Below are 27,277 nucleotides of genomic sequence, written 5' to 3'. Positions count from 1 at the left end.
ATGGAGTCTTACTGCCCAGTCTCGATCTGGTAGTAGACGCTACTATTAACTTTCATGTAGATGCGGTTTGCTGGCAGGAGGCTAAATCCTTTCAAGGAATGTCTCAAGTTATATATTCATGACCGTCGGGGTCTATGGGTGATAACAGGGACCGGTCACCACCATCAGAGTCAGTCGGATCAGCGCGGTCAGATCATTCTGGCATGCTCCCATTTATGTTGGCGCGTGTGAGGCCCATCGGAGAGACCGGATGTTCCGTTTTTCTTTCTGTTACTCTGTTGGCTGACTGTCCTCCAACAGTTTACAGCAAACCGCCATTGTAGTCTCGTAGTGAACCCTGTAGAACTGACGCTATAAAGTAGAATCATTAAGCTCCCCGATGGTGGAGGTAAACGATGCCCTGGCATAATTGAGCATTAGGGCATGTTGCAGTCTCAAAGTTATAAGTAATGTCTCTAGAGTTCCCTGTACGGCAATCTTCCAATAATTTACATGCAATATCTATATTCAAAGTCGGGTGTCCGTCCTTCGGAAGGATTCCGAAGTGATAACCCCCGCATTTGGGTCAAAGCGCAATGCTATGAAATTGTTATAGTCTAGTAGACCCCACTAGACTCCAAATCTTCTAAGATTACATTACAACTATTTCCAACAACAGATTATCTATTGATAGAAGCGATGGCATTCGCTCGTCGTTTAGCCATTCTTCCTGGAGGTCTAGGTAGGGATAATGTGACAATCCCATATCCTTGACGGTGAAGACAGGGTTAACTAAGATTCTGTTTTGATTCAGGCGGTCTTGGATCGAGCATAGGCCAGAAGCTGAGAGAGCAGGGAGCTCATCTTGCCATTCTTTATGCTCCATTTGAAGCTGCTCGTCGGGAGGAATTGCTTGAATTAGGGTACGGTAGTAGTCATAGTTCAGACTTGAAGAATATCCGCACCTATGAATGCGATATCACGTCTCCCCAGTCTGTGCAGTCGGCATTTGATACTCTAGGAAAGGAAATGGTATCGCCAGAATCCTCCGAGCTGGTCAAGGGGGCCTTCCCTAGCATTCTGATAAATACCGCTGGCTATGTTTCTCTTAGTGACATGGCCCTTACTCCTCCCGAAGAGACTATGAGGCATCTAACCACCAACCTCTTCGGGCCAATGCTTTGCTCACAGACCTTTGCCCGATTTTATTTTGCGTCAAAAGCGCAGACACCTACTAGTTCTCCACCCGGTAGGATTGTCAGCTTGGCATCTCAGGCGGCGCATGTAGCTTTACACCGACATGGTGCTTACTGTGCTTCCAAAGCTGGACTTTTAGGCTTGACACGTAGTATGGCTTCTGAGTGGGGATCTCAGGGTATCACCGCGAATACTGTATCCCCTACTGTGGCTTGGACGACGCTTGGACAGAAAGCGTGGGGGGAAAAATCGACCAGGGAGGAATTTTTGAAGACTATCCCCACTGGAAGATTTGCATTGCCTGAGGAGGTGGCAGAGGCTGTGCTGTTTCTTTGTCAGGTAAGCTTGATTGAAACGGGCATTGGGCAAGATTCCTTGCTGATGAGACCAAACAGGATTCCAGCGGTATGGTCAACGGTGCAGATATTCGAGTTGATGGAGGAGTTACCATTCGTTAAAAGCCAACTCCATTCATCGTATCCAAAGATTCCAAGACCCTAATGGCCAGTGGGCTTTAGAGACCACCATCATGTCAAAACAGATAGTCTTACTAAAAATGAGGAACAAAGCTGTTTCTTCATCCCTCGTCAGGAAATATCAAGAAGTTCTTCCAAAAGTTGTCGGATAGCTCCTGGAATGTTATCTATGATCGAGAACACTCCATCCTCTGTACCTTATTGAGGCATTGAAGTCTCGCGCTCTGACAGAGTCCTGACACCTAAGTGGGTCTAATTGGTACCCGTTACGGGCCGGATCCCTCCAGGCTTTATGTCTACTCCTGTACGGAGGTCGAGTTCAAAAAGTCATGCGTCGAAACTAATCCCAATTAGCTAGTAGTATTTAAAAGCTTGTATCAACTCTGTATTCGACCATTTCCCTCCTTATATTCATTACTACCTTCTAATGCAATGATTTGCTCAATATGCCTAGGGATACGTTTAATCCATGTCTGAATCTCCTCCTGGGGTAGCTCAATCTAGGCCTTATTACATGCAGAAAACGCCTCCTGTCTCGATTTAGGTGCACCTTTCTTAGTAGTCCTTCTCTTCATCCAAGGCCACACCGGCTCAATAGCATTCAAATCAGGTGAATTTCCATACTATAAAGACGTTTCACATTCGCTATATTAAGGTCTCGATCTTGGATATGATGGTTATGCGCAGGCGCTTTATCTTCTTGGACAACAGTATCTAGCCGTAAAATTGCATACTCCTAAGCGAATAAAAAGAAGCTTTGGTAAAAGAATAATCTTCTGATAACGATACTAATCAATTCTACCACGAGCACTTCGCGAGAGCTTCCCTGGTGCAGAATTCTATTTCCAAGAAGGCTTTTTACCACCAGGTTTCCTTCGAAGGTTTATATGACGAATCAAGGTTACTAGCACCCATTCTTCTTTAGCTATAGGCTCAAGCTCAGTGTTTGATTCATCAACTTTAGAAGCAAATACTCGTTTCTCGGCAATAGTATTATGACAAGACCCCTTTTTATCGTACAAAAAACAGCCCTAAAACACAAACTCGGATGATCCCTTCTATCGTTCACGTATATATGATCGGACAAAAGCCTTATCAGGCTTACGCTAAATCCGGCATCCCCCCTATGATGAAGAAGGATGACAGAAGTCTCATCCAAGAATATAAGATTTTCCCAATCCTCAAGAGTTCAGTGACGGTAAGCAAGGCACCAATTAAGGCGATCAACTCTCATCTTCTTCGTCAGTCCAGGCTTCCGAGTCAGCTTCGCCTTTCGAAAGCCCGCCTCTTTTAGCATCCACCATATTGTTGTCGCCGATATATTGATACCTAGTTCGCTTAATTTGCCCGCAAGATCAGCACATGACTTTTCTCAGTCATATCGATTAAGGCGAACCTTAGAGATAATGATATCATTATTCTCAGTAGTCTGCTTCTTTGGTCGTCCGGATCGTGGCGCGTCTTCAACGTATGCGTCTTCAATATGGAGAGGGCGTTGATTTTCATTAAATCCGCGTTTGATTGCACTCGCGTAGATACGATTTACCTGCGATTGAGATATACCGAGAATAGCAGATATCTCAGCAGATGTCAGTTTAGAAACAGCACGTAAAATTAGGACTGAGGCCCGTGTAGCAATATCGTAAGGCATATATGCGTAGGTAATAAGAGAGAGAGAGAGGGGTAAAGGGCTACTGTGTGTAATCCTAGTGGTATTAGAATACTCGCTAGTAAAATAAATTAAGTGGGTCAACGCATGACTTTTGAAATCGACCTCCGTACAGCTTATCTTGTACCAATAATAGCGATAACGATCTCCCTTCCAAAATAGGAAGTCTGAATCTGATCTCAGCCGCTTTTTAAATTAGTCGACATGTCTTGTAGTTAAGGCGCCCAGGTGAATACTTTAAGCATTTCATACAAAATCTAGGCTTTTCCAGGAAAAGGAATCATCATGTACTTGGCTCGTGCGTTTGACTGAACCTCTCTCAAAACACACTGATACCGTTGGGAAGGAAATTGAGGTCCTCCAGCTCAGATGTTTTATTGGTTACACGAATGGCTTTCTTCATGAAGTATAGTGCGACTTGTGGAAGGCCAAACCTATTTCAAGATGTTTTTCCCATTCCGAAGGTTTTCTTTTCCAACTCGACAGTATAGATTCACAGAACCAGTGTTCCCGATATTCTTCATTTGATTTTTCCACATGATTGGTCTTGCTTTGTTGGCTTTGGCCCCAGCTAATACTCTTGCTGAATATTGGCCATATCAAACCTTCGTGACGGAGCCGACTTTCCACCCTCCAGTGCTAGACATCCAGAAGTCTGGACAGCCACTTGCCGATGGACTGATCTTCTTCACTCCTGCAAATGAGGACACCTCCAACCTCAACGCAAAGGAGCTTGCTAGTGGTATGATTATGACTGATGAAGGCGAGTTGGTGTGGAACGGTCCAGTCGCTGAGCCCCAAACAAACTTGTTCGTTCAGGAGCTTGATGGTCGATCTGTCTTGTCTCATTGGAACGGTGTCGGCTCCAACACTGGACATGGCTACGGAAAAGTGACAATCGTTGATGAGAGCTACAGCACAATCTACGAAGTTTGCCCCGAACTTGGTTTCACTACTCCCAATGGAATCAAGTTCCCCTGCTATGCTGACCTTCACGAGTCCCTCATCACGGAGGAAGGCACCATCATAGTCTCTGCAGTGAATACTACCCAGGTTGACCTCTCTTCTGTCGGAGGACCGGTCGATGGATGGATCTATGATGACTGGTTCTATGAGATTGATATCAAGACAAATGAGGTTCTGTTTCGCTGGAGTGCTCTAGAGGCAGGTGTCTCTCTGGGTCTGTCAAAGGTCGACCTCGCCTCTGACAATGCTGGAAATGGAACTTTTCAAACAAACCCATGGGATTGGTTCCATTTGAACGCCGTCCAGCGGATTGGCGATAAATATCTCGTCAACAGTAGACACTGCTGGACTACATTTTTGATTGATAATAATGGGAAAGTTAAGTGGCAGCTCGATGGAAGCAACGGAGGAGATTTCAAATTGCCTTACTCGGATCTTTTTGTAACTCTTCTTATTCTGCAATTGAAGCAGTATATACTGACTCGGAAAAACCATAGAAATGGCAACACCATGCGCGCGTCCATCATGTCACCGAGAGCTCCCTCCAGATCAGCTACTTCAACAATGATAACTGTGGCTGGGACAATGACACAAACCAGCCATCAGCGGGTCTTAATCTACAAATTGATCTCCACTCCAAGATCGTCACTATTCTTCAAAATCTCGAAGATCCGAATGACAAGCTCTATACTGATTCCCAGGGCACATTCTGGTCTCTGGACAATGGTAACACTCTTCTCGGATATGGTTCCAATCCGGTGATCAAGGAATTTGGAATAGATGGGAACACCAGAATGAGAATTCAATTTGGAGAGCTGGGTCTCGTACAGTCTTATAGATCCTACCGCCAAGAGTGGCATGCAATTCCCCGTCACAAGCCCAAGGCCACTGTCAAGGATAATGTTGTCTATATGAGCTGGAATGGTGCGACAGAAGTTTCCCACTGGGAAGTCTTCGCTGGTAAATCGCGCCAGAGCCTTCAGAGCGTGGGAAGAATTCCGAAGCAGGGATTTGAGACTTCTTTCAACTTGACTCAGTCAGCCTCAGTCATCCAAGTGACAGCTTTTCAGGGAGCCAAATTCCTGGACAGGTCCGTGATTGTCAACGGTTTGTAAAGTCCGGGAACCTAACTTGGAATCAATTGATTGACGGAATGGAAGTTCCAGCGGAAGTATGTACTCTGACTATGTGGATGAAATGTGGCCCATTATAATTACTCGGAAATGCGGAATGCAGAAGTAAATCTGCAAGCTATTTTAATAAATTTTCACGCTCTGGAAGATAATGCGTCAGCAAATGTAGAGCAGGTCGGCTTTCGGATGAGGGGAAGACAGGGATTAGGATCCATCTCGTTTCAAAAGGACGTAGTCGGAATAGCGTGAAAGCCTTGCCGTATTTCACCCATTTCTATCTTGCATAAAGCGTTATAGTTTTCTTCAGGGCCCAAATGATATGAGCCCATCACTAGTTAGTTTAGGTCTAGCTCAGCTCGGGATTAAATTGACCCTTAACTACTAATCTAGATCTTTAAATCCTGCAGCTGGCAATTTCAAAGCATTTTTTCATGTCCCACTCTTGTTATCCCTCGAAAATTTAGTACTTACCTCTCATATCATGGATGTACGGAGAAAGCTCATCCTTGATTTGACTTTGAAACTTGGCAATGCAACCTTCTACGGAGTAGGTACAATATCCGATCTAGGAAAAGATCTTCAGTATTTATGTGGGCGTTAAATTGTGATGAGACTCGGTCCATTGGCCTTCCCCCGGCCTTATACCGGACGTGCCGGTTGATATGCAATGGACAGTCGTAAGATTATAGGTGGAAATTATGCCAGGCACAAGGCGTTTTTTGTCAGATGAGACCTCATATTGTATCCATCACTTTGACAAATGTCTCATGTCCGGATAAGCCCGTACTGGTCAGATATAAGAAGAAACATCGCACCATGTTTACTTATTCCAATCTTTGAAGTATTGAATCCTTCGCTCACTTTATAGCGACGTGATGCGATCTCTTTTCGTTCTCGTGGGCTTAGCTGCTCTAAGCTCTGCAACACCGTCAGCATACTGCTCTAACTCAGATGGCACATACAAGCTCTCGTCAATTGATGCCCCTGTTCAAGGTACAGGCTCTCCGGGCTCCGAGTCGACCTGGCAGTTGACTGTCGACGATACAAGCTCTGGATATAAACAGACTATTGTTGGTTTCGGTGCCGCCGTGACAGATGCCACCGTCACATCTTTCAACACTTTGTCCAGTTCGAACCTCGAAACACTGTTGGAAACTCTCATGACCAGCTCTGGGGCGGATTTTTCTTTGATGCGACACACTATTGGTGCCTCAGATCTCTCCGGCGATCCCGCATATACCTACGATGACAATTCAAACAATGTTGACTCTACACTGTCAGCTTTTAACCTCGGTGATCGTGGAACTGCTATGGCCGAGCTGCTGGCATCGATGACGTCTCTAAAGTCTAGCCTGAAGATCTTCGGTTCTCCTTGGAGTGCTCCCGGATGGATGAAGCTGAATGGTGTCATCGATGGAAACACAGACGACAACAATCTCAATGATGGATATTTGACTAGCGGGGGCACTGGGAGTACCGGCTATGCTAGTGCATTTGCTCAGTACTTTGTGAGTTATATTGAAGCATTCAAGAACCTTGGTGCTACAATCCACGCCATCACTATTCAAAATGAGCCTTTGTACAGTGCTTCTGGCTATCCGACGATGTACGTTTATGACTATGAATCGGCGCAGTTGATTCAGGACTACGTTGGTCCTGCTCTTGCAGCTGCTGGCCTTGATACTGCCATTTGGGCATATGACCACAACACCGGTATGTCTCTCAATCTTTTTTACTTCTTGGCTTTTCCAACTAGAAGCTAACTTCGGCTTTCAGATAACGTCGACTACCCGCAGGTTGTTGTTGATAATGCTGGTTCATATGTGGACTCGGTAGCCTGGCACTGTTACGCAAGCTCAGTCGATTGGACTGTTCTAACAACATTCCATGAATCCAACCCATCAATAGCACAATACATGACTGAATGCTGGACACCATCAACAGGAGATTGGAACCAGGCAGTAGACTTTACAATGGGTCCCCTTCAAAACTGGGCCGCCGGAGTTACTGCATGGACCTTGGGCACCAATTCTGACGACGGTCCGTATCTTAGCAGTGGTGGATGTGAAACTTGTACCGGCCTGGTCACTATCGGCGATGATAGCTATACTCTGAACACTGCCTATTACATGATAGCGCAGTTCAGCAAGTTCATTCCTACTGGCGCTATCATTCTGGATGGCTCTGGTAGCTACACTTACACTGACTCTGGCGGTATTCAGTCTGTGGCCTCGTTGAACCCGGATGGAACGCGCTCTGTCGTTATTGAGAACACTTTCAGCAACGACGTCTATGTGACCGTTTCCACTCAGAGCGGAGAGGAGTGGAGTGGAAATATTCCCACCAAGTCAGTTGTTACCTGGGTGCTCCCTGCATCGTCTTAAGGGACATTATGCAGGGCGGTAGAGTCGAAGTACTTCAATTTGTATACATTACCTACCCTTTTCTCAACTCTTATATGAGACACTAATCTATGGGCAAACCTTTTATTTATCCAGATAGTCAGAATCAAGCAGTGAGCAGAATCTAATAGTAGCTATGTATCATCGGATTAAGCCATACCTTGAGATATCTAGGTATTTTGTTCATACGGTCGGCTACTTTAACCTTCATATGTTAAGTGAAAACTTCATTCGAATTTTTAGATACGCCGTAGCTAGGTATTTAGCTGTCTAAAGCAAATAATATACTAGCATAAATTACACAAATTTAACAACTAAAGGAACCTACCTCATTCACTGGGGCTTTCGCCTCCTGGACTTTAGCACCTTGGATCTGCGTAGGCGCGATTCGATACCCGAAAAAATCAGATTGTACGAAGGTGTTGTGTACGACTGGATGGTATAAGAAGAAAAAATCAACAGTCCTATCATGCTGCTTTATATCCTAAGGTTCCATAGGTAGTAGTGGTCCAGTGACCCGGGCCTTCTATTCCCGATGTTACTTTTAGTTCTACTCTCACTTTCACGTCCAAGGCTTCAACCTTATTCTATGTTTCACTTTCGATCTTTTATCTAATTGCTGCTCGTTATTGTAAAGGGTTAAGCCCTGCTCAATAGCTCCATCCCATATCGAATTAATCGTTCAGGTACGTATATCAGTCGTCGCAGAGATTATAAGCGGCTTCATCCAAGCAATTTCGAATGAATAACAGCTGCACACATACTGATATCGTATTGAACCATTTTGATAAAGGTTAAAGGCTGATGCATAGATGTAGAGTAAACTGAGGGGTGGAAGAGTGTGTATACTAAAACAGCACTAGTAATGTTCAATAATACCAAAAAGCAAAACTGCAAAGACTTTTGAAACCGTTTATGGTCGAGAGAGAAATTCAAGTTAAATTGTAAAACTAGTAGTCATAATTCTCTTGATATGAATTTCCCCTTTGACTTGAATTAGGGGTTGTTAACCAAAAAAGAAAAAAACGACACCTGCAGGATTCGAACCTGCGCTCACGAATGAACACCCTTAGCAGGGGCGCGCCTTAACCACTCGGCCAAAGTGTCTTATCGATACAAATACTGTATATCAACAGCTTCAAATAGATGGTATTCTGTTTCTACACAGGGTGAAGATGGCCGCTGGAAAATGAAAATCCTTGAAATTCAACATTTGAAATTGATCAAACTTTAATGCTGAATCCATATCATGTGTGTACTAGTTACGTACACCTGGTTTAAGATAGGGACACCTAGGTACTACCTATGGCAAGCCAGTTATCGATAAATATACCAGCCAAAATACATGAACGGTCGGCTACTTTAACTCTCATCTGTTGAGTGAAAACTTCAATTTCGAATTTTCAGATACTCTGTAGCTAGGTATCTACCTAGGTAGTAAATCCTCCCATGAATGCTGAACGATCCTAAGATCAATTCCTTCACAGATCTGGGGCGATCCTTTTCATTCAATAAGCTTTCCGGTGGTCAAAGTAAGTAGTTGAAGGGAAAATATCAAATTTCTACAGAACCGATGATAGTGAAGCCGAGAGAGCCTATAAAAGTCAATAGCCGTATGTTGGAATCTTCCCAGATAGTTTGAAATTGTGAGTTTCTAGGCAGAATCTTTCCTCTGATTGCCATCGGAAACAGCACTACTAGCACCCCCCCCCCCCCCCCCCCCCCCCCCAGTACCTGATCCCTCCTTATGTGCATTTTGAACAGAGGCAGTATGGAAAATACAGCAAGGATATCATTCTTCGTGATTTTTCTCATCTCCATTCAATGGTTTCGGATCCTTCAAGTGCCTTACCTACTTTTCCACTGGATCTATTTAAGCCATTAAAGCATGATAAACACAGCAAAACTAGTTTTCCTTCTGGTAACCTTCCCTGGCATTCTTTAAAGCCCAATTCTCTGATGGCTCTGAAAGATGCTGGGGATCAAGCTTCAATTATCTATTTTCCTCGCCCTCCATCCTCAAGAAGCAACAAAAATAGGAAAGACCGTGTGCTTCCTTCAACACCTTGATATTATTCTACTGATTTTCGGGGCATTGACTCGGGCTCCAGGTATATCTCTTCCTACCTATCAAGTTTATCCTATCTGACTGGTATTTCATAGTGAAGCGTTCTGGATTGGGAATGAAATATCTAGGTACTACTTAAGGGTTTCCGAGGCAATCAGCGGATAGAGCTACCGTTAGGACATTTGAGCTTTCTGCATTTCCGTAACTGTAGATTCTGCATTTTTCCCATTTTAGCTGTCCGCAACATTCACTTACTGCCTTTTCTGCCTTCTCAGCCGCCGAATTCACTACCAGGCTCAAACAAGCCATTCAACTTGATGCTTTTCTGATATTAGAAATTGAAGATCACCAAACAAACTCTCCCATCCAAGCCACTGATGGCACATGCGATGAATACTCCGCCCGCCCTCTGGAAAGAAAGCTGCTCTTTCCCAATCAACCACCCCTGAAACTGCATCCATATTTGGATGCAATACAATATTTGAAAGATCCCAATCCATGTGCGAAAGTACTGGTAGACTGGAAGGATCGATTTGTTGGATAAGAGGTACGTCATCATGTTCGTATGATTGGAGAAAATCCCTTGTGGACGCGAAAGGTCCACGATGAGGAAGTTGATCGTGAAACAATTCTCCGGAAGCAAGTAAAGATCGAACACCCCCAGTGTCATTAGGAACTCTCGCAAGCTCATTAATGTATTTCTGGACTTGGAGCTTGATTCCTTCCTGTTGGCGCGGGGAGACTTTATCCCATAGCCAAGCTCACCAGGATTGAGAGTTTTCTTCATAACAAAGCCTTCGAGCATATAGATATATCGGTCAAATGGTGGAATAGACAGAGCCTCGGGTTTACATTCCTCTAGCCACTCTTTATCAGTGGAAGATACCATTGCGGTCGGGATGGGTGGCGGGAAATTGATATTCGATCTAGAATGACCGGTGGAGAGAAAATGGTCTGTGACTCTATACGAATGAAAGTAAGCCTCGGCGCTAGACTTGCTATGATTCGTTAGTGGTATGCGCAAGTCTTGATGTAAACTACTAGTAAGGCCAATATTTGGCCAAGGTTTACTATAAAACAGCAGAAGCTGCTAGAGTTAGTATGCCATGTTTGGTGCTATCAGTGTCTTAGCGCGGGATAACGGGTATTGAAAATGCAGATAGCCAAAATGGAAAGCTTAGGGAGCAGATGCAGTACTAATAATGGGCCTGATGCCAGGGAGTCCTGTGCGAAAAAGGCACCAAGTTAGGCCTGTGCGCTCAAAATTCAGCCTCAGATCTAGACTTTTCAAGAAATTCGTTAACTAATTGGCTAGATTTAAGTCTCGAAAGCGTGACATTCAGCAGAAAAGGCGAATATAATATTTACTGCTCGTACTACCGGCATCACCTCACTTGGGAGATCAACTCGATTCTAATCTCTACACATATCGTCTAGGTACAGTAAGATTCAAACATGGCTGCCTTTTTTTACGCAGACAATTTTTTTTTTAACCCTCATGCCAAGCCTATACTGGTGAATGCTAATACACCCGGAACGAAAGCCTTCAGTTAGGGTTTATTGATCACGTGATGGTATTCAACAAAATGGTCGAAGTAGGCTCCGCAACCTCATGAGTTTACATCGAGATATAGGTAGGTTCTTATTTAAAGGGGTGAAGAATTATGTATATAGTAAATTGTATTTTATGCCTTTGACTCTAATATCATAAGGCTATCATTATCGTATCTTCGCCGACTCCACTTGAGGGTCCACAGAAAGAATAAATCCATCTCCATAAGTACAGAAAAGGGTAGATTTGACAGTGGTACGGGATAAACTTTGTACCACAAGTTGTCTTTTTGGGAAATTATCCCGAGAAAATCAAAGATATGCGCCGTCTAAACAGAGGAACTGGATCGCTGAAGGAACATAGCCCAGAAGGTATCATCAAAGAACGCCAGGAGTGATGCAATAGAGTAGGAAAGGAAAGCACATGACATAAGTATTACTGCGCAGCGGTAGACAGTTGCGAGTTCAATACCTGTGTAACGGCTTCTTCCTGACGCTTGCGTTCCATCTCCATCAGGTACTGGGCGTACTTGGATCGGGGGTTGTGGATTCCACACTCAGTCTTTTGTTGTCCCTTCCAGCGGCCAGATCGCTCATCTTCGTTTTCAGCAACGGGCTGAGTGGAGTGCCAGTCACCAACGCTCTTGTAGCCACGGTCGAGAAGCTCGTTGTAGGGGACGTTGTGTTCCTTGGTGTATTGCTTGACCTGATCGAAAGACCAGTTGGCCAGGGGGTTGATCTTGATTAGACCCGCCTCATCGACTTCGATGATGTCGAGGTCACCACGCTTGTTGCCCTGGCTACGGCGGCGACCAGTAAGCACGGCGTGGACATTGAGTTCACGGTAAGCACGCTGGGCGGGCTCAACCTTGGCAACCCAGTCGTAGAGTTGGTCATCAGTTTCCCAAAGTTTAGCACCATACTTGGATTCGAATTCAGCGGCAGTCTCGGCGCCAGCAGGCTTATATACGTTAATATTGTTGTGAGGGTAGCGTTCCCGGATACGGTCAACCAGAGCCAGGGTCTCGTCGAAATGGTACAATGTGTCGAGGAAGATGAGATCGACCATCTGGGGTCGGGGCACTTCCAACTTAGAGAGCATGTCCAGAGTCACCAGGCCAGTCAGGCCGAAGGCAGTTGTCTGGAAGAGATTGGGAAGAGATGTGATGCACCATCTCAAGATATCTAATATTGAAGTCAGTCCTGGGACTTTTGGCACAAGCGGGGTATATAGGGAATGCAACATACCCTGAGGCTCAAGGAATTGCAACTGGCGGTTAAGGAACTTAAGATGGGGCTTGGTGAAGACAATCTCAGGAGTATAGTCGACACTGGAGCCACTGCTGGCGTAGCCAGATTCAGTCATAGAGTCAATACCCTCGTTCTCAGAGGGGTACTGAGATGTTTTGGCAGGCATTGTGAATTTTGTGTGGTGAAGTATTGTTCAAAAAGGCAGATATAAGAAAGGATGAATGCCTGGTAAGCTAAAGTAGATATAACACTTCAAAGGATAATATGGGGAAGCCTGTAAGGGTTTGAAGATGGACTTTTAGGTGTCAATGGTAGGAATATAAGGAAGAACAGGAAATCACGACATCTATTCGGGGTTCGGTGCCCTGGCAGCGCTTCCGGTCTTCCATGAGGGTCCATTTTGCCGTATTTGCAATCACATCATTGCAAGTTACCGCCTTCCATATTTGGACGGTTGCTGAAAAATTTGATGGCTTCATGATCCGGGGGAATCACGCAATACCTGCGTCAATGGTCCGTATGGGTAACCGGATAAAGGCATTTTGGCGTGGATTCACCAGGCATCAACGGATTTATTGGCCTGAGCACGCTGATAAATCATCTTTTGACTCTGGTTCCCACCTGGAAAATGGTGGAACGAGCTCATTCCCAACTTGATTTGACGCTGCGTGCTGACCAATTCACGAGTGACGACAAGTGATCAAGAGTCCTGGTCATGTCTAATCATGATGTTAGAGTTATATCATAATTTAGATGGGAATCTGGATTTGACCTTATCTCTTAATGATCTGCATCTAGTGAAGCAGACCATACCAACATTAAAACTCTCTGTTGCCGTTGTTAGTATGATGCTACTGGGATCACGACATTATGAAATTTGCCGGGCGGCGAGTCAGTATGTCACGTGATCAGACATAACGACGAGCTCCCGGACCTCAGAATAGAGAGATTCAACACTAAAAAGAATCAATACAGATATCGACCTTAGAGAGAGATAACATCAGAAGCCAGCATTTCAATGAACTCAGAGTGCTCATCACTGTCCCTCGTGATGGATATATCCCAAGGTTACTCGTATTCTGACCAAGAAAATGTTTCCAATGTTCAATCAAGTTCAATTGGAAGGGAAATCTGAAAACATGGAAATCACAGAGGACTTGAATTCAAGAAGCCCGAGACTCTTTCCCGAACCCTCTTTTGAAACACTATCCCTATTACAGCTACTCTGCCCTGGTCCCTGTTCGTGGATGTATTCCAGTACGATTGTAAATTACACAATAAAAATCTCTTTTATATTGGACTTGTATTGTTTTGAAGCCATTTTGAATGCTGATTCTGCAAACAAGGCAAATAGAAGTGAGCTGGCCGTCCTTCTTTACGCTAGTCAAAATATGGTATTTCTGTCGATCTCCAGGTTTTTAGAATAGAACCTATTTTACATGACCCTTTGTAAATTACAGGAGATTGCTTTACATACGATACCACTACCCTTTCTCTCTCTCCCTTACGCAACAGACTTGTCAATAAACTTTAAGCCATATCCTCTACTAGGCTTGCACTATGGGCCCAAGACTTTCCCTCAAAAAGCTGTATTTCATCCGAGACATGATAGAGAGCCGATCACTAACGACAACTCAAATAGCTGAAGAAGCCGAATGCAGCAAGGTTACAATCACTAATATTCGCAGGAACTTGCGGCAGTTCGGAAGCGTATATGCACTATGATTACAACTTCCAGCATCAGAAGAGCCCTTTCGCCAAATGTTGGTCTAAGAAGACGGCCCGTCAACATGCTAAGGAGCAAAATGCCCATTTGCGAGAGCTTTATCTCCATAATTTGTCGGATTTTCAATCGTATCATTTAATTTACGTTGATGAATCTGGATGTGACAAGAGGGCTGGATTCAGGCGCACAGGCTGGTCACCACTCGGTGTGGCCCCCTTGCAGATATCACAGTTCCATCGGGAGCAGCGATATCAGATACTACCTATGCCCAGGACGGGATCATCCTTTCGCGTGTATTCTGTGGCGTGACCGATAACACTGCTTTTGAAGACTTTTTATCTCAGCTTCTTCATCACTGTGGACGATGGCCCGAGCTTAAGTCCGTAGTGGTCATGGATAATGCATCGTTTCATCATTCAGAACGGATCTTGCAGATGTGTGCGGACACGGGGGTGAAAGTTGACGAATGTGATTATCCGATGTGTGACCTGAGCTTTGAGCTCAAATATCGCGTCCGGAATATAAGGGCGGTGTACTAATCGTCTTGTCGTGACTTCATTCAACGTAGGACAATTCGAGCAGACTTTTGACAGGCAGAGATAGCTGTGCCACTGTCAAAGTAGCGTCAAACGTTATATGCGTGGTTCTTCCTTTTATGAATGAAGAAGAGAGGAGCAGTGTATCTACTTAGAATATCACAATACATCACCTGAGGCTGGACCGCCAAACTGATTACCACTAGTGATCGTGGATGCTCGAACATAAATTGTCGTGCTAGAGGCGCTCTTAGGATAATGATGATTGGGGCTATTTCGTCGTAGTTGTCCCTCACCCATGAGACAAAAATATATCCCGTGATGAGATTACTCGGCGATTCGCTAAGTATTACCTTGATTTCTGGACTTTTCATCTATGTCTAGTAGGATTTTTCAGAACGAAATTTCTCGAGTTCAGCTGGGCGGCGCCATCATAGGCGTACCGGGGGATCGTCGCTGTTGGATATGTCTCAGGTTCGGATTTTTCTTGAAGGAGTCTTTTTCGTAGTAATCTATCCGTGAAATATGATTAGGGCACAACTGGAATTAGAATTCTACTAACTCGCCCGAGACTACTGCGTATGGTTAAGTACTGGACCACTTGTCCAGTGCATTTCACTGATGAGGAGTCGTATGAGTTTTCTGAACAAGAGCAATTATGGATTAGCTTGAATAAAATGGTGAATCACTGGCGAGAGCAGATTGGAGTAAGTGAGGACGCTTGGGTCAGCAAGGAGCTTTTCGAAGAGGCTGTTCGGAAATCTTCCGAGCTTAAGGTCTCTCTTATAGCTATTGCACAGGGCGACCAAGAGGACATTAATTTTTTGTAGAAAGGATGGCTATTCAGAGATCGTGAAGAGACTTCTTGATTTTTTGCTCTCAATATCCCGCTCAACCCATAAACGATCAGCTCTATAGATACAGTCTAGGCAATTTACAAGAATGACGAGGGGAGGTATAGTTCCATGAGCTCTGACATAAATATACTACCGTATATAGAGCGGCGCACCATCCTATGCATCAGAGCTCCTACTAGTCCACAGGTATTTCCACTTCTATTTTCACCACTACTACTCTCTTACCGTAATTTTCTCTTTTCTCTTTTCCTCATCACTATGCAGGGAGACCAGAAAGACCACTTGGATTTTCTTACGGCGTGAATCCAATGTCTATATTTTTAACGAAATCTTGTGGACTCTCTTCGCAAGTCTGCTTTTATCGGCGTGGCTTTTTACAGGGGAGATTGAGGCAATGACTCCTATCCATGGTCTGATAACCGGCGTATGACATAGGATGAGAACGAGAATCGAAGTTTTGAAAGAGAATCGAGCTTCAAGGCGTCAGACAGGTCTCCCTTAATAATTGGCAGCAATCCACCAAAGGTTTCTAGGCATATCCACTGAATTCTTGTTCAAATCGTGTTAAATTACGTAGTAAGATCGGCTCAACTATTGATCGGCGCTAAGGACTTGGCGGGGGCTAAAGAGAGTCACTCTGTGTGGATTAGTTGAGCCGATTCCGAGAATGATAGTGGGCTTTAAGATATCTATGGCAGGTTTGAATGGTCTAACATTACTTGGCTTTGCTACGATATGGCTTGGATTTTGGAAGGATGGAGGGCAGAAGATTCTGCAACTTTGGGTCTATAGTGGCAGCTATCATCGATACTCGGAGATTGAAGCTCTAAGGCCTGGCTGAAAGTCAGAGTTTAATGCTGAGTAGATCTGATGGGTATCATGATCATTCAGAAATTTTGCTTAGAACGTCCGCGCAAACAAGACCATTTGCTAAGAGAGATAGTCTAAGACAGTAGAGGTAAATGCTATGGATTAGTGCCAGTCACCTGATGGTCAGCCTGACCCCTCTTTCAGCTGACAGACAATAGGCCTTCTCATGAGAGCTACAAGCGACACACGTTAATTTGATAATGGCATCAATATCGTTCCAGGGTAATGATAATCATGGGCTCCAGATTGGAGTAAGCCATGGCCCGATCAACGCCGAAATCCATATGCTTCCAGGTAAATTAGAGGGAATCGAACAAGGTTAAGGTGACTTGACTAATGACTGTCTAGAGCGACCGGAAACTCCACCAAGCCCGTTATCGACAGTCCCATTCCCACGCGATCCAGATTTTGTTGGTCGTGATGCTCTCCTTGATCAGATTCGTGAGAAAAACTCAGTTCCGGGGTCGAGAATAGCGCTGGTTGGGCTCGGCGGTGCTGGGTAAGTGCTGATCAGCTCTTCTGTGATCTCTTACTCATAAATCAAAAGAAAATCGAAACTCGCAATCGAATACTCCCATCAAGTCCGATCTGATTCGCCGGCAACATGGGTCTTCTGGGTGCATGCGAGCAACGAAGCCCGGTTCGAGCAAAGTTTCCGCGATATTGCGGACCAGGTCAAAATCCCAGGTCGCCAGGATCCCAAAAATAACATCTTCAAACTGGTTGAGAACTGGCTCCGAGATGAGAAGAGAGGGAAATGGGTTTGCATCCTTGATAACGTCGACGATGACAAGTTCCTTTGCTCGATTCCACTTACGAAGTCCTCGACAAAGCCACTACTGGAATATGTTCCAAGAACTCGAAATGGGTCTATTCTCATCACAAGCCGGGCGAAAGAAATAGCGTTGAAGATGGTCGATCACAAAGACCTAATAAAGGTTGAGCCCATGGAAAGGTCTGAAGCGCTAGATCTTCTCCAGAGAAAGCTTGATGACCCAGGAGAAAGCCAAAACAGCCAAACCTTAGAGAATCAACAGCTAGTGGATACACTAGAGCATATGCCTCTAGCGATCGTCCAGGCAGCTTGCCTGATTCGGAATCGAGGGTCTCGCTATTCAGTGTCACAATACCTAAGAGATTTCCAAGAGAGCGACCATAAAGCAATCAAACTTCTCGAGAAAGAAGCCGGTTACCTCCACCGGGACTGGACGGCAAAGAATTCAATTCTGGTGACATGGCAACTATCTTTCGATTATATCCGCCAAACAAAGCCATCTGCAGCAGAGCTACTTTCTCTTATGAGTTTTTTCGATCGGCAAGGGATACCAGAAGATCTTATTCGGCATCAATCTCAGGCCGACTATATATCAAGCTCAGGCTACTCAGACCTTTCAGATAACTCTAGTAATGGAGAGACTTCTGATTCTGATATAGAGCCTGACTTTGAGGACGATATCACGACACTACAGGATTATTCATTTATATCCTCTAGCAAAAATAATAGGTTCTTTACAATGCATCGGATAGTGCAACTAACTACACACGAGTGGCTAAAATCTCATAGACAAAGAGACCAGTGGAGAGACAAATTTATTACTATCCTTTATAAAGAGTGTCCGACTGGTGAATACAAGAACTGGGATAGATGTAGGGAATTTTTCCCTCATATCAGATACGCAATATCGCAACAGCCAGAATCAACCAAGTATCCACAAAGATGGGCTACATTACTTTATAGAGGTGCATGGTATGCATCTGAAATCGGTAATATCATAGATGCAAGAGAAATGGCATTGAAATCAAGAGATCAAAGAGTGAGGTTATTCGATGATGAAAATGAAGATGTCCTTGATAGTATAAGTATGCTGGCAACAGTATTTTGTCTTGAAGGCCGGTGGGAGGAGGCTGAGCGGCTCGAGGTGCAGGTGATGGAGACTCGCAAGACGAAGCTCGGCGAGGACCATCCCGACACGCTGACCAGTATGGCCAACCTGGCGTCAACATACAGGAATCAGGGCCGATGGGAGGAGGCCGAGCGGCTCTTTGTGCAGGTGATGGAGACTCGCAAGACGAAGCTCGGCGAGGACCATCCCTCCACGCTGACCAGTATGGCCAACCTGGCGTCAACATACAGGAATCAGGGCCGATGGGAGGAGGCCGAGCGGCTCGAGGTGCAGGTGATGGAGACTCGCAAGACGAAGCTCGGCGAGGACCATCCCGACACGCTGACCAGTATGGCCAACCTGGCGTCAACATTTTGGAATCAGGGCCGATGGGAGGAGGCCGAGCGGCTCGAGGTGCAGGTGATGGAGACAAGCAAGACGAAGCTCGGCGAGGACCATCCCTCCACGCTGACCAGTATGGCCAACCTGGCGTCAACATTTTGGAATCAGGGCCGATGGGAGGAGGCCGAGCGGCTCGATGTGCAGGTGATGGAGACAAGCAAGACGAAGCTCGGCGAGGACCATCCCGACACGCTGACCAGTATGGCCAACCTGGCGTCAACATACAGGAATCAGGGCCGATGGGAGGAGGCCGAGCGGCTCTTTGTGCAGGTGATGGAGACGAGCAAGACGAAGCTCGGCGAGGACCATCCCGACACGCTGACCAGTATGGCCAACCTGGCGTCAACATACAGGAATCAGGGCCGATGGGAGGAGGCCGAGCGGCTCTTTGTGCAGGTGATGGAGACAAGCAAGACGAAGCTCGGCGAGGACCATCCCGACACGCTGACCAGTATGGCCAACCTGGCGTCAACATACAGGAATCAGGGCCGATGGGAGGAGGCCGAGCGGCTCGAGGTGCAGGTGATGGAGACAAGCAAGACGAAGCTCGGCGAGGACCATCCCGACACGCTGACCAGTATGGCCAACCTGGCGTCAACATTTTGGAATCAGGGCCGATGGGAGGAGGCCGAGCGGCTCGAGGTGCAGGTGATGGAGACAAGCAAGACGAAGCTCGGCGAGGACCATCCCGACACGCTGACCAGTATGGCCAACCTGGCGTCAACATACAGGAATCAGGGCCGATGGGAGGAGGCCGAGCGGCTCGAGGTGCAGGTGATGGAGACAAGCAAGACGAAGCTCGGCGAGGACCATCCCGACACGCTGACCAGTATGGCCAACCTGGCGTCAACATTTTGGAATCAGGGCCGATGGGAGGAGGCCGAGCGGCTCGAGGTGCAGGTGATGGAGACAAGCAAGACGAAGCTCGGCGAGGACCATCCCGACACGCTGACCAGTATGGCCAACCTGGCGTCAACATACAGGAATCAGGGCCGATGGGAGGAGGCCGAGCGGCTCTTTGTGCAGGTGATGGAGACTCGCAAGACGAAGCTCGGCGAGGACCATCCCGACACGCTGACCAGTATGGCCAACCTGGCGTCAACATACAGGAATCAGGGCCGATGGGAGGAGGCCGAGCGGCTCGATGTGCAGGTGATGGACACGAGCAAGACGAAGCTCGGCGAGGACCATCCCTCCACGCTGACCAGTATGGCCAATCTCGCTTTTACCTGGGAAACTTCAGGTCATGATGCCAAAGCCATTAATTTGCTAAAAAACTGCTTAGTCAAGCAGAAACAAGTACTCGGACTGAGCCATCCAGAGACTCTGTCTAATTCTCAAACACTGCTTGAGTGGGAAACGAAAGACTCACATCTGGATGCCTAAATAAGCTAGATACCTGAATATCAATTTTTCGTTATTTCCTGCTTCAAATGTTTACTTTTTTCAAGATCTTCCAATCATGATTTGACGTAGTACTCGCGAAAAAAGGTTCACATTAAACAGCTTAAGTAAAATTGTTGCCAAGAGGTAGATGCATATAGGAAAGGAAGTCCTCTAGCTAAGAGGTTGTTGGATTTCTGTTATTACGCTCTAGCTATCTAACCAGACTATACCCAATAGAGCTACCTCTAACAGCCACATCTACAAGTACAATTAAGTCCTAGTTAGGTCATCCCGTTGTACCAGGAAAGTGGGGCCCAATCGACGGCTTTTTTTCCTAGTGAGACTTCAACAACTGCCACTTCTGCTTGATACCCTTAGAGAACATCAGAGAATATCAACCCTTTTTTTGAGTCACAATGGCCGATGCCAACGCCTCTCGCCAGCGTCCCTCGCTTGGCCAAATGCGCAGCAGTTCCTTCCTGCAAGATCACCAACAATATAAGCCCCCAGTTCCCATCAGTCAGACCATCGGTGAGGTCCTGGATGCCCATGATGAAAGGTCCTCATTAGTCAACCCGATCAGTCCAGACCCAGAGAGAGTCACAGACAGCGGTGTCATCCACAGCATCTTCAATCACCACCATAACCCCCTTCCCACCGGCACCCCCCGCATCGTCGCGACCATATTCTACAAATCATCCAACCCTGTTCACCCCAACTTCCACCCCGATGTCGCCCAGTCCACTGGCAGCAAGCTGCCTTCCCCCCATGTACCCGAGGGGTCTGCTCCGACCGACGACATGGAAAAGATCCCTCGCGAACCGCCGGCCCCAGAGCCTGAACCTCTGGACCACCTGTACGGCCCATTTGTGTCGCAGCTGTGCTTAACAAACTTCCTCCAGACACTTGAATCTCTTCCAACTCCGTATCAGCGCATGATTACCTCGCACCGCTGTCTGGACCGCGACTCTCAGCCCCGCATTGTAGAGGTCACTTTCTCCCCACCCCCAGACCCGGAGTATCTCCCCTTCGCGGATCTGCGCAAGCACGAGAGTATCTGGCGGTTTGAGCGCGAGTGGAACGTCGAGGTCGTTCTTCAAGAGGAGACCGTGTTCCGCCGGCATAAGCGATTGGCCGTGTTCGACATGGATAGCACCCTTATCGAAAATGAAGTGATCGACGAGATTGCCAAGTTCATCGGGGTGGAGAAGCAGGTTTCTGTAGGTTTTTTTATTCCCTCACTATTTAGCTGCTAGGTTCTGACCTTATGTAGGAAATAACCGAGCGCGCGATGAACGGCGAGCTGGACTTCTCCGCATCCCTGAAAGAGCGCGTCGCTCTTCTCAAGGGCGTCCCCGCAGACGTTTTCGACAAGCTCAAGTCCGTCATTACCATTGCACAGGGCGCTCGGGAGCTTTGCCGTGCGCTGAAGGCGCTAGGATATAAGATGGCCGTTCTGAGCGGTGGATTCCAGCCTCTTGCAGAGTGGCTTGCAGGTCAACTTGGACTGGACTACGCGTTCGCGAACCACGTAAGAACACCCGTATCCCACGAGTAGTATCAGTCAACGAAGCACAGGAATCGTAGCATACTAAAAATCATTCTTAGCTCGCAATCGACCCTGAAACTCAAACGCTGACTGGTGAGCTGGTTCCAACATTCCCCATCATCGACGCCGCCCAGAAACGCACGCTATTGAAAAAAATTGCTGCAGACAACGGTATCCCTATCGCTCAGACACTGGCTGTCGGCGACGGGGCCAATGACCTCCTTATGCTTCACGCGGCTGGCCTCGGCGTCGCCTGGCGCGCTAAGTCTAAGGTCCAGCTTGAGGCACCGACTCGAATTAACGGTCAGAGTTTGACCGATATCCTCCACCTGCTCAGTCTAGACAAGGAAGATATTGCCGAGTTGACGAGCGAGAATAATTAAATATACATTTGACCCAGACTCGCGGGAAAGAGTCAATATAGCTGTACCTCACCAGTGTATATGCATTATAATACCCATTTTGCCGGAGTCCTGAGACAGTATTAAACCACTTGCAATTTCAGGCTTTTTTCGGTTCTTTCCTTACGATATATGCCGACTACTTTCTTTTCAACGACAGGGTACACTAAATACGGTATAATACCTGTGGTGCGACACAGCATCCATGGAGATTGGAAGTGTCTTGCTCTTTCCCCCCCTTTTGGCGTCAATTTATTCCTTCAAGGTTCTTTTAAAGCTTGCTGCTTAGAATAGAACATTCCTATCAACGTGTAACCACACAAATAACCCAGATAACCTTGGAAATAATAGCGTAAATTCAGGTTGAATGGTATGGCGAAATAGCCAAGGCTCCACGTTTATCTAGCAAGAGTATCTGGGTTAACAGGGTATAGGTACTCTTCGGTTTCGGGCAATGTGGGCGAAATTGCGCGAGTTTAAACACGATTTGGTATACCAGAAGGGTACATACCTGTGTGTGAATGTAGATCAATTCGAAAATAATAATGTACAGCATGAAAAAAGGATGATACAAAACGACTAGAATTGAAAGACCCTAACTCCCATTAAGCCCAGAAACAATGCGAACTCTCAGCGCCAAGGGTGCATAAAACCCCCATTTTGTACCAAGATCAGTCCATTTGCCATGCATATACTTTCTAAATAGAGACAGGAAACATTAGCGGGTTGCCTCGGCCGAAGTAACAGTCTGTGCGACTGTGCTTTCGGCGGATCCAGAACCAGCACGGCGCTTCTTCAAAACATTCTCGATGAACGCCTCTCCAGCCTTGTAACTGCTGCGCACCAAAGGACCCGAGGCACAGTACAAGAAGCCCATATCAAGGGCGCGCTGACGCCACGCCTCGAACCGATCTGGAGTCACGTATTCGTGAACAGCCATGTGGCGCTTGGTAGGACGCATGTACTGACCAAATGTCACGACGTCAACGTTGACGGCACGGAGTTGGCGGAGGGCATCCCAGAGTTGCTCATCTGTTTCGCCCAGACCGAGCATGAGAGATGTCTTGGTGATAAGGTCGGGCACAGCAGCCTTAGCAGCCTCAAGGACTCGGATTGACTGCTGGAAAGTGGCGCGGCGGTCACGAACAAATGGCGTCAGAGCCTCGACTGTCTCGACGTTGTGCGCGTAGACGTCCAGCCCGGATCGCGCGACCAAAGCCGCCATCTCCAGGTCGCCACGGAAGTCACCCGTCAAGCACTCGACCAATATACTCGGTGCTTTCTGTTTGATTTTAATCACCGTCTCGGCAAAGTGTCGTGCTCCTCCGTCTGCGAGGTCATCCCGATCCACGGAAGTCATTACTACATATCCAAGTCCCCAGCGGGAGATAGCCTCCGCGGTATTCTCCGGCTCGTGGGGATCGAGTGGACCCGGGTTGCGAGATGTCTTTACACTGCAGAAACGGCATCCGCGCGTGCAGGTGTCGCCCATGAGCATGATAGTTGCGGTGGCGGCGGATTTGTCGCTACCACCCCAGCAGTCGGAGATGTTGGGACAGCGAGCCTCTTCGCAGACAGTATTGAGCTTCAATCCGCGCAAATCTTTTTTCAAACGCTGGTAGTTCTTGGAGTCTGGGATTGGCGTCTTGAGCCATGAGGGCAATCGAGTCATTTCCTTCTTGCGGCCGGCGGGGCCGACAAGAGCTGTTTTGAGGGCGTAGGCTTCTGCGGGGTCGACAATGGCATCTTCATTGCCCCCTGATACAAAGTCCGAGAACGAAGGGCCGGCGTTTAGCTTATCTTGGAAAACTGTTTTGCGCCGCCGGGTAACGCCCGTTGTATTGTTAGAGGTGGCTGAGGAAGCATCAGTTGTGGCGTAGGTGCGGTAGCCGAGGGGTGTGAGGGCTGATGCTGCTGGAGAGATAGTCGCTCTTAGAGACGACAGGTGTCGTAGACTTCGTGTAGGTGCTGCCATTGTGTATGTGTATGGATGAAAGTCAACGTTCCATGTCCGCAGGGAAAGATATCGCCCGGCGCGAATCCCGCGGGAAAGAATATGACTAAGCCGATGATACACCTACTTTTGTAGTCATGTGATACTGAGATTTAAGGTTAACCCTGGGGCGGATTAATAGCGGATCAGTAATGATCCGACTCCACTTAGCTTAACCCCCACATTATGTATAGAGTAGAACTACTACTGCGACCATGTCTCAATGTTCATTTCCTTTCCTCCTTACCTATCAATCTTCCGTAGATCTAAGGTTCTCAAAGACCCAATTGACTGATATGCGGAATAAAGTTTCTTTGTTGATTCATCCCGGCTATTGAAGATTCCCAAGTTCGACTTGTAAATGAATTAAAATAGTAAACTTCCTATAATGGACAGCCAGAGTTCCCAGGTGACAAAACAATATTACGATGACAGTCCTATAAAATTAACTTGCTATGGACTGCCATGGACTTCAATTGAGATAACAATAATTATGATTAAGTTTTCTTGTGGTACGGGCACACTATCTAATCTAATTATACATGACCAATAAAGGGTGGTAAAATAGAGACATGTTCAAGGAGTGAATACGGTGGAAGGGTATGAATAGGAAAAATCAAGAGAATGGGGACATGATTAAATAGAATTAATCGAGTCAAAGAAATCGTTGCATAGGGTGAAGAGGAGGAAATGGTGGTGAGTTCGAATACAGGTAAAGAAATGATCCAGGAGTGGAGGGTGGTAATGAAAGATGCGGAAGACATAGATGAGTAGAACGAGTGTATCAAGACTTCACTGCATTGGTTTCTAGCACTTGAACTAGAACCTCAACGGCGGCTTTGATAGTGTCGTCAGATCGACCGCAGATGGCAAACATCAGGTTGTCGACAATTCTTTCAATATCTCGACGAAGATCTGTGCTACGTGAGGTGAAAAGGCGGTCTTTAATGCGCCCCGGGGCACCTGTAGGAAGTTGGATGCCCAGGGTGCTGTAGGCTTTTGTTGGAACGGAATCAACAGCGTAAATATCGCTGCGAGGTGGTAAAGAAGGTTTGTGGCGATGAAGATTGGATAAGGAAATAAGGTAGTTGCGGGCCACTAAAGCCGCACAAAGGCAGTCAAGGAGGTTGTCGGCAACTTCAGGGAAGATGGTCCTAAAATGGCGGAGAAGAACTTGTTCATCGCTGCCGCGAATAAATACAATAACTGGTGATGTGAGGCGAAGCATGTGACGAGGGAAATCATTGACAGAGTGGGCGAGCTCGTCCAAAGTCCACTCCCTGTCCCACGTTCGCTGTTTGTCTTCTTCATGCTTTTGAGGTGAGTTTGATCTATGCCCCGAAGAGAGTGTTTTGGGGGATGACGCTTTCGGACTGACACTGCCAGATCGAATTTCGGGCTGTGGTGAGGTGGCGCGCTTTCCCTGCGCAGACTCCGGCCTTTCATATACCACTGTTGAAGTGACGCTGTCCGAAGTCAATGACCCAGGGTCAGTGTATGTATCATCATCCTTGCTATCTTCGTAGCTGCTGAAAGAGAACGCAGATTGCAAAGGTTCATAGTCGTTGTTTGGGATTTCCATTGGTGTATCCGGGCTGAAAGCGGATACTTCTTCTTGCCGCTGGGCTGGTGTCATAGGAAGTGAAGGTTGTAGCCTAGGAGGTACTGGATGCGGCAAATTAGGGGAAGATTGTTTAGCAATATTGACCAGTTTTGGCCTGCTTGCAACAGCAAACCTCTGTAATACCTAAGAAGAGTGAGTGAAGTTGTACTAGTCGACTAATGTGATGTTAAACTTACCACAGGTGCCTCAAGAGCCTTCGGGGTGGGTAGATCGCTCAGCACTGGCATTGGGGGACCTTGTTCGACAATCTGAACTTTTCGACGGTTTGTGAATTCTTTGGGCTGTTGTTCTTTATCATCCAGTGGATCATAGGGAACGTTCTGCAGCCATGTTTCACAGTACGCTAGGTTGCTGGGTATCCAGCTGGCTTCGCTTGAGACAGTAGCTGTTCTCGGCCGTTGAATTGTCGGGGAGTTGGCTGATAACCTAGGCTTGGTATTGGAAGCAGAGACGGGAGATGACATGGAAGCTGGTTGCCTGGCATGAGTGGTGTGCGGAGAAGAGGGCATTTTGCCTTCGTAATGCCGGAACAGATTTGAGTGAGGTTCCGGCATATTGATAAAATCTGCTTTTGGAGATTGATGTTCCCACTCTGTCTGACAATGGCCTCCATAGTGAATCATCACGTTTGCAACATGTTCAGCATGTTCCTTTGTTGGTGAGAGTGTGGCGGCCTGCTTTTCCTTTCTCAAGTCATTTCTATGCTCAAAATATGATCCGCCTACACTCGCAGGTCTTGATTCTGAGATGGGTGGACTGGGCATAAGACCACCACACTTTAAGTTCTGATCTGAGCGCCAAGTCCGTAGGGTATGACCACCCGGTGGCTTTGAGAGCCGCATTGGCTTGGTTGAAGGGAATACCTGGCCACCGTCGCATGATACTGGCGAAGATGGTAGGACTAGTTGGAATGGTTCTTTCATTCTTCTGACTGATCGAAAGGGCGAAATTGGGACTTGTGCTCGATCAGCGGGCCGTCTAGGTAGTGATGATGTCGAGTCATGGCCGTCAGGACTGGTTATTACTGTAGACGGAACGAATGACAAAGACGTCGGAAATTGCCTGCTCCTTCGCCGGGGTTGATATGTAGGCGACCATCGGCGTGGCGATGGGAGCGGTTCGCTATTTGGCATAACATCGTGGCTCAGCGACGAATTGGATCCTTGGTTCTTAAAATGTGTTTGAATCCGGGCTGGAAAACATGCATTGTGAGGCATTTTGGCAACACCGCAGTCCATGGCGGACATGGTGTGTCCTTTTCGCGAAGCCGCCCTAGTTCCAATTTGATGGAAGAAGAAGCAATATAGTTGCACAAGAGTTACCCAGATGAGAATGCAATACAATAAGAGGGAAAATAG

The 27,277-nt window shown here is 46.7% G+C and overlaps 10 protein-coding genes across 10 annotated transcripts; 6 read left to right on the top strand and 4 right to left on the bottom strand.

Moving 5' to 3' along the window:
- Positions 1–603: 603 nt before the first annotated feature.
- N7495_009358 (putative short-chain dehydrogenase/reductase) lies at positions 604–1,634 on the top strand (the record flags this gene model as incomplete). Its single annotated transcript, XM_057212009.1, has 3 exons — positions 604–721; positions 794–1,515; positions 1,572–1,634. Coding segments are annotated over 3 exons (903 nt in total), but the record flags the coding sequence as incomplete, so codon positions are not given.
- Positions 1,635–3,024: 1,390 nt separating this feature from the next.
- On the bottom strand, positions 3,025–3,303 carry N7495_009357 (uncharacterized protein; the record flags this gene model as incomplete). The annotated part of the gene is made up of 1 exon (XM_057212008.1): positions 3,025–3,303. One exon carries the CDS (start codon positions 3,301–3,303, stop codon positions 3,025–3,027), a length of 279 nt encoding a protein of 92 aa, XP_057058871.1.
- A 555-nt stretch (positions 3,304–3,858) lies between these two features.
- On the top strand, positions 3,859–5,393 carry N7495_009356 (arylsulfotransferase family protein; the record flags this gene model as incomplete). Its single annotated transcript, XM_057212007.1, has 2 exons — positions 3,859–4,728; positions 4,785–5,393. Coding segments are annotated over 2 exons (1,479 nt in total), but the record flags the coding sequence as incomplete, so codon positions are not given.
- A 902-nt stretch (positions 5,394–6,295) lies between these two features.
- On the top strand, positions 6,296–7,804 carry N7495_009355 (glycoside hydrolase family 30 protein; the record flags this gene model as incomplete). Its single annotated transcript, XM_057212006.1, has 2 exons — positions 6,296–7,133; positions 7,197–7,804. The coding sequence occupies 2 exons, from the start codon at positions 6,296–6,298 to the stop codon at positions 7,802–7,804; spliced, it is 1,446 nt and encodes a 481-aa protein (XP_057058869.1).
- A 4,073-nt stretch (positions 7,805–11,877) lies between these two features.
- met16 (phosphoadenylyl-sulfate reductase (thioredoxin)) lies at positions 11,878–12,858 on the bottom strand (the record flags this gene model as incomplete). The annotated part of the gene is made up of 2 exons (XM_057212005.1): positions 11,878–12,626; positions 12,690–12,858. 2 exons carry the CDS (start codon positions 12,856–12,858, stop codon positions 11,878–11,880), a joined length of 918 nt encoding a protein of 305 aa, XP_057058868.1.
- Positions 12,859–14,252: 1,394 nt separating this feature from the next.
- On the top strand, positions 14,253–14,957 carry N7495_009353 (uncharacterized protein; the record flags this gene model as incomplete). The annotated part of the gene is given in 3 exon segments (XM_057212004.1): positions 14,253–14,402; positions 14,431–14,623; positions 14,641–14,957. 3 exon segments carry the CDS (start codon positions 14,253–14,255, stop codon positions 14,955–14,957), a joined length of 660 nt encoding a protein of 219 aa, XP_057058867.1.
- A 1,924-nt stretch (positions 14,958–16,881) lies between these two features.
- Positions 16,882–20,352, top strand: N7495_009352 (Tetratricopeptide-like helical; the record flags this gene model as incomplete). Its single annotated transcript, XM_057212003.1, has 4 exons — positions 16,882–16,975; positions 17,030–17,180; positions 17,229–18,185; positions 18,420–20,352. 4 exons carry the CDS (start codon positions 16,882–16,884, stop codon positions 20,350–20,352), a joined length of 3,135 nt encoding a protein of 1,044 aa, XP_057058866.1.
- Positions 20,353–20,768: 416 nt separating this feature from the next.
- Positions 20,769–22,284, top strand: N7495_009351 (phosphoserine phosphatase SerB; the record flags this gene model as incomplete). Its single annotated transcript, XM_057212002.1, has 3 exons — positions 20,769–21,572; positions 21,626–21,883; positions 21,961–22,284. The coding sequence occupies 3 exons, from the start codon at positions 20,769–20,771 to the stop codon at positions 22,282–22,284; spliced, it is 1,386 nt and encodes a 461-aa protein (XP_057058865.1).
- Positions 22,285–23,020: 736 nt separating this feature from the next.
- On the bottom strand, positions 23,021–24,277 carry N7495_009350 (lipoate synthase; the record flags this gene model as incomplete). The annotated part of the gene is made up of 1 exon (XM_057212001.1): positions 23,021–24,277. The coding sequence occupies one exon, from the start codon at positions 24,275–24,277 to the stop codon at positions 23,021–23,023; it is 1,257 nt and encodes a 418-aa protein (XP_057058864.1).
- Positions 24,278–25,079: 802 nt separating this feature from the next.
- N7495_009349 (uncharacterized protein) lies at positions 25,080–27,166 on the bottom strand (the record flags this gene model as incomplete). The annotated part of the gene is made up of 2 exons (XM_057212000.1): positions 25,080–26,033; positions 26,096–27,166. 2 exons carry the CDS (start codon positions 27,164–27,166, stop codon positions 25,080–25,082), a joined length of 2,025 nt encoding a protein of 674 aa, XP_057058863.1.
- Between the last annotated feature and the right edge of the window lie 111 nt (positions 27,167–27,277).

The sequence above is a fragment of the Penicillium taxi genome, assembly GCF_028828555.1.
Source record: "Penicillium taxi strain IBT 34144 chromosome Unknown utg000006l_segment0_segment0, whole genome shotgun sequence".
In the NCBI taxonomy this organism is placed as follows: domain Eukaryota; kingdom Fungi; phylum Ascomycota; class Eurotiomycetes; order Eurotiales; family Aspergillaceae; genus Penicillium; species Penicillium taxi.
The sequence above is the reverse complement of the archived record's forward strand: the minus strand, read 5'-3'. Positions and strand labels throughout refer to the sequence as shown.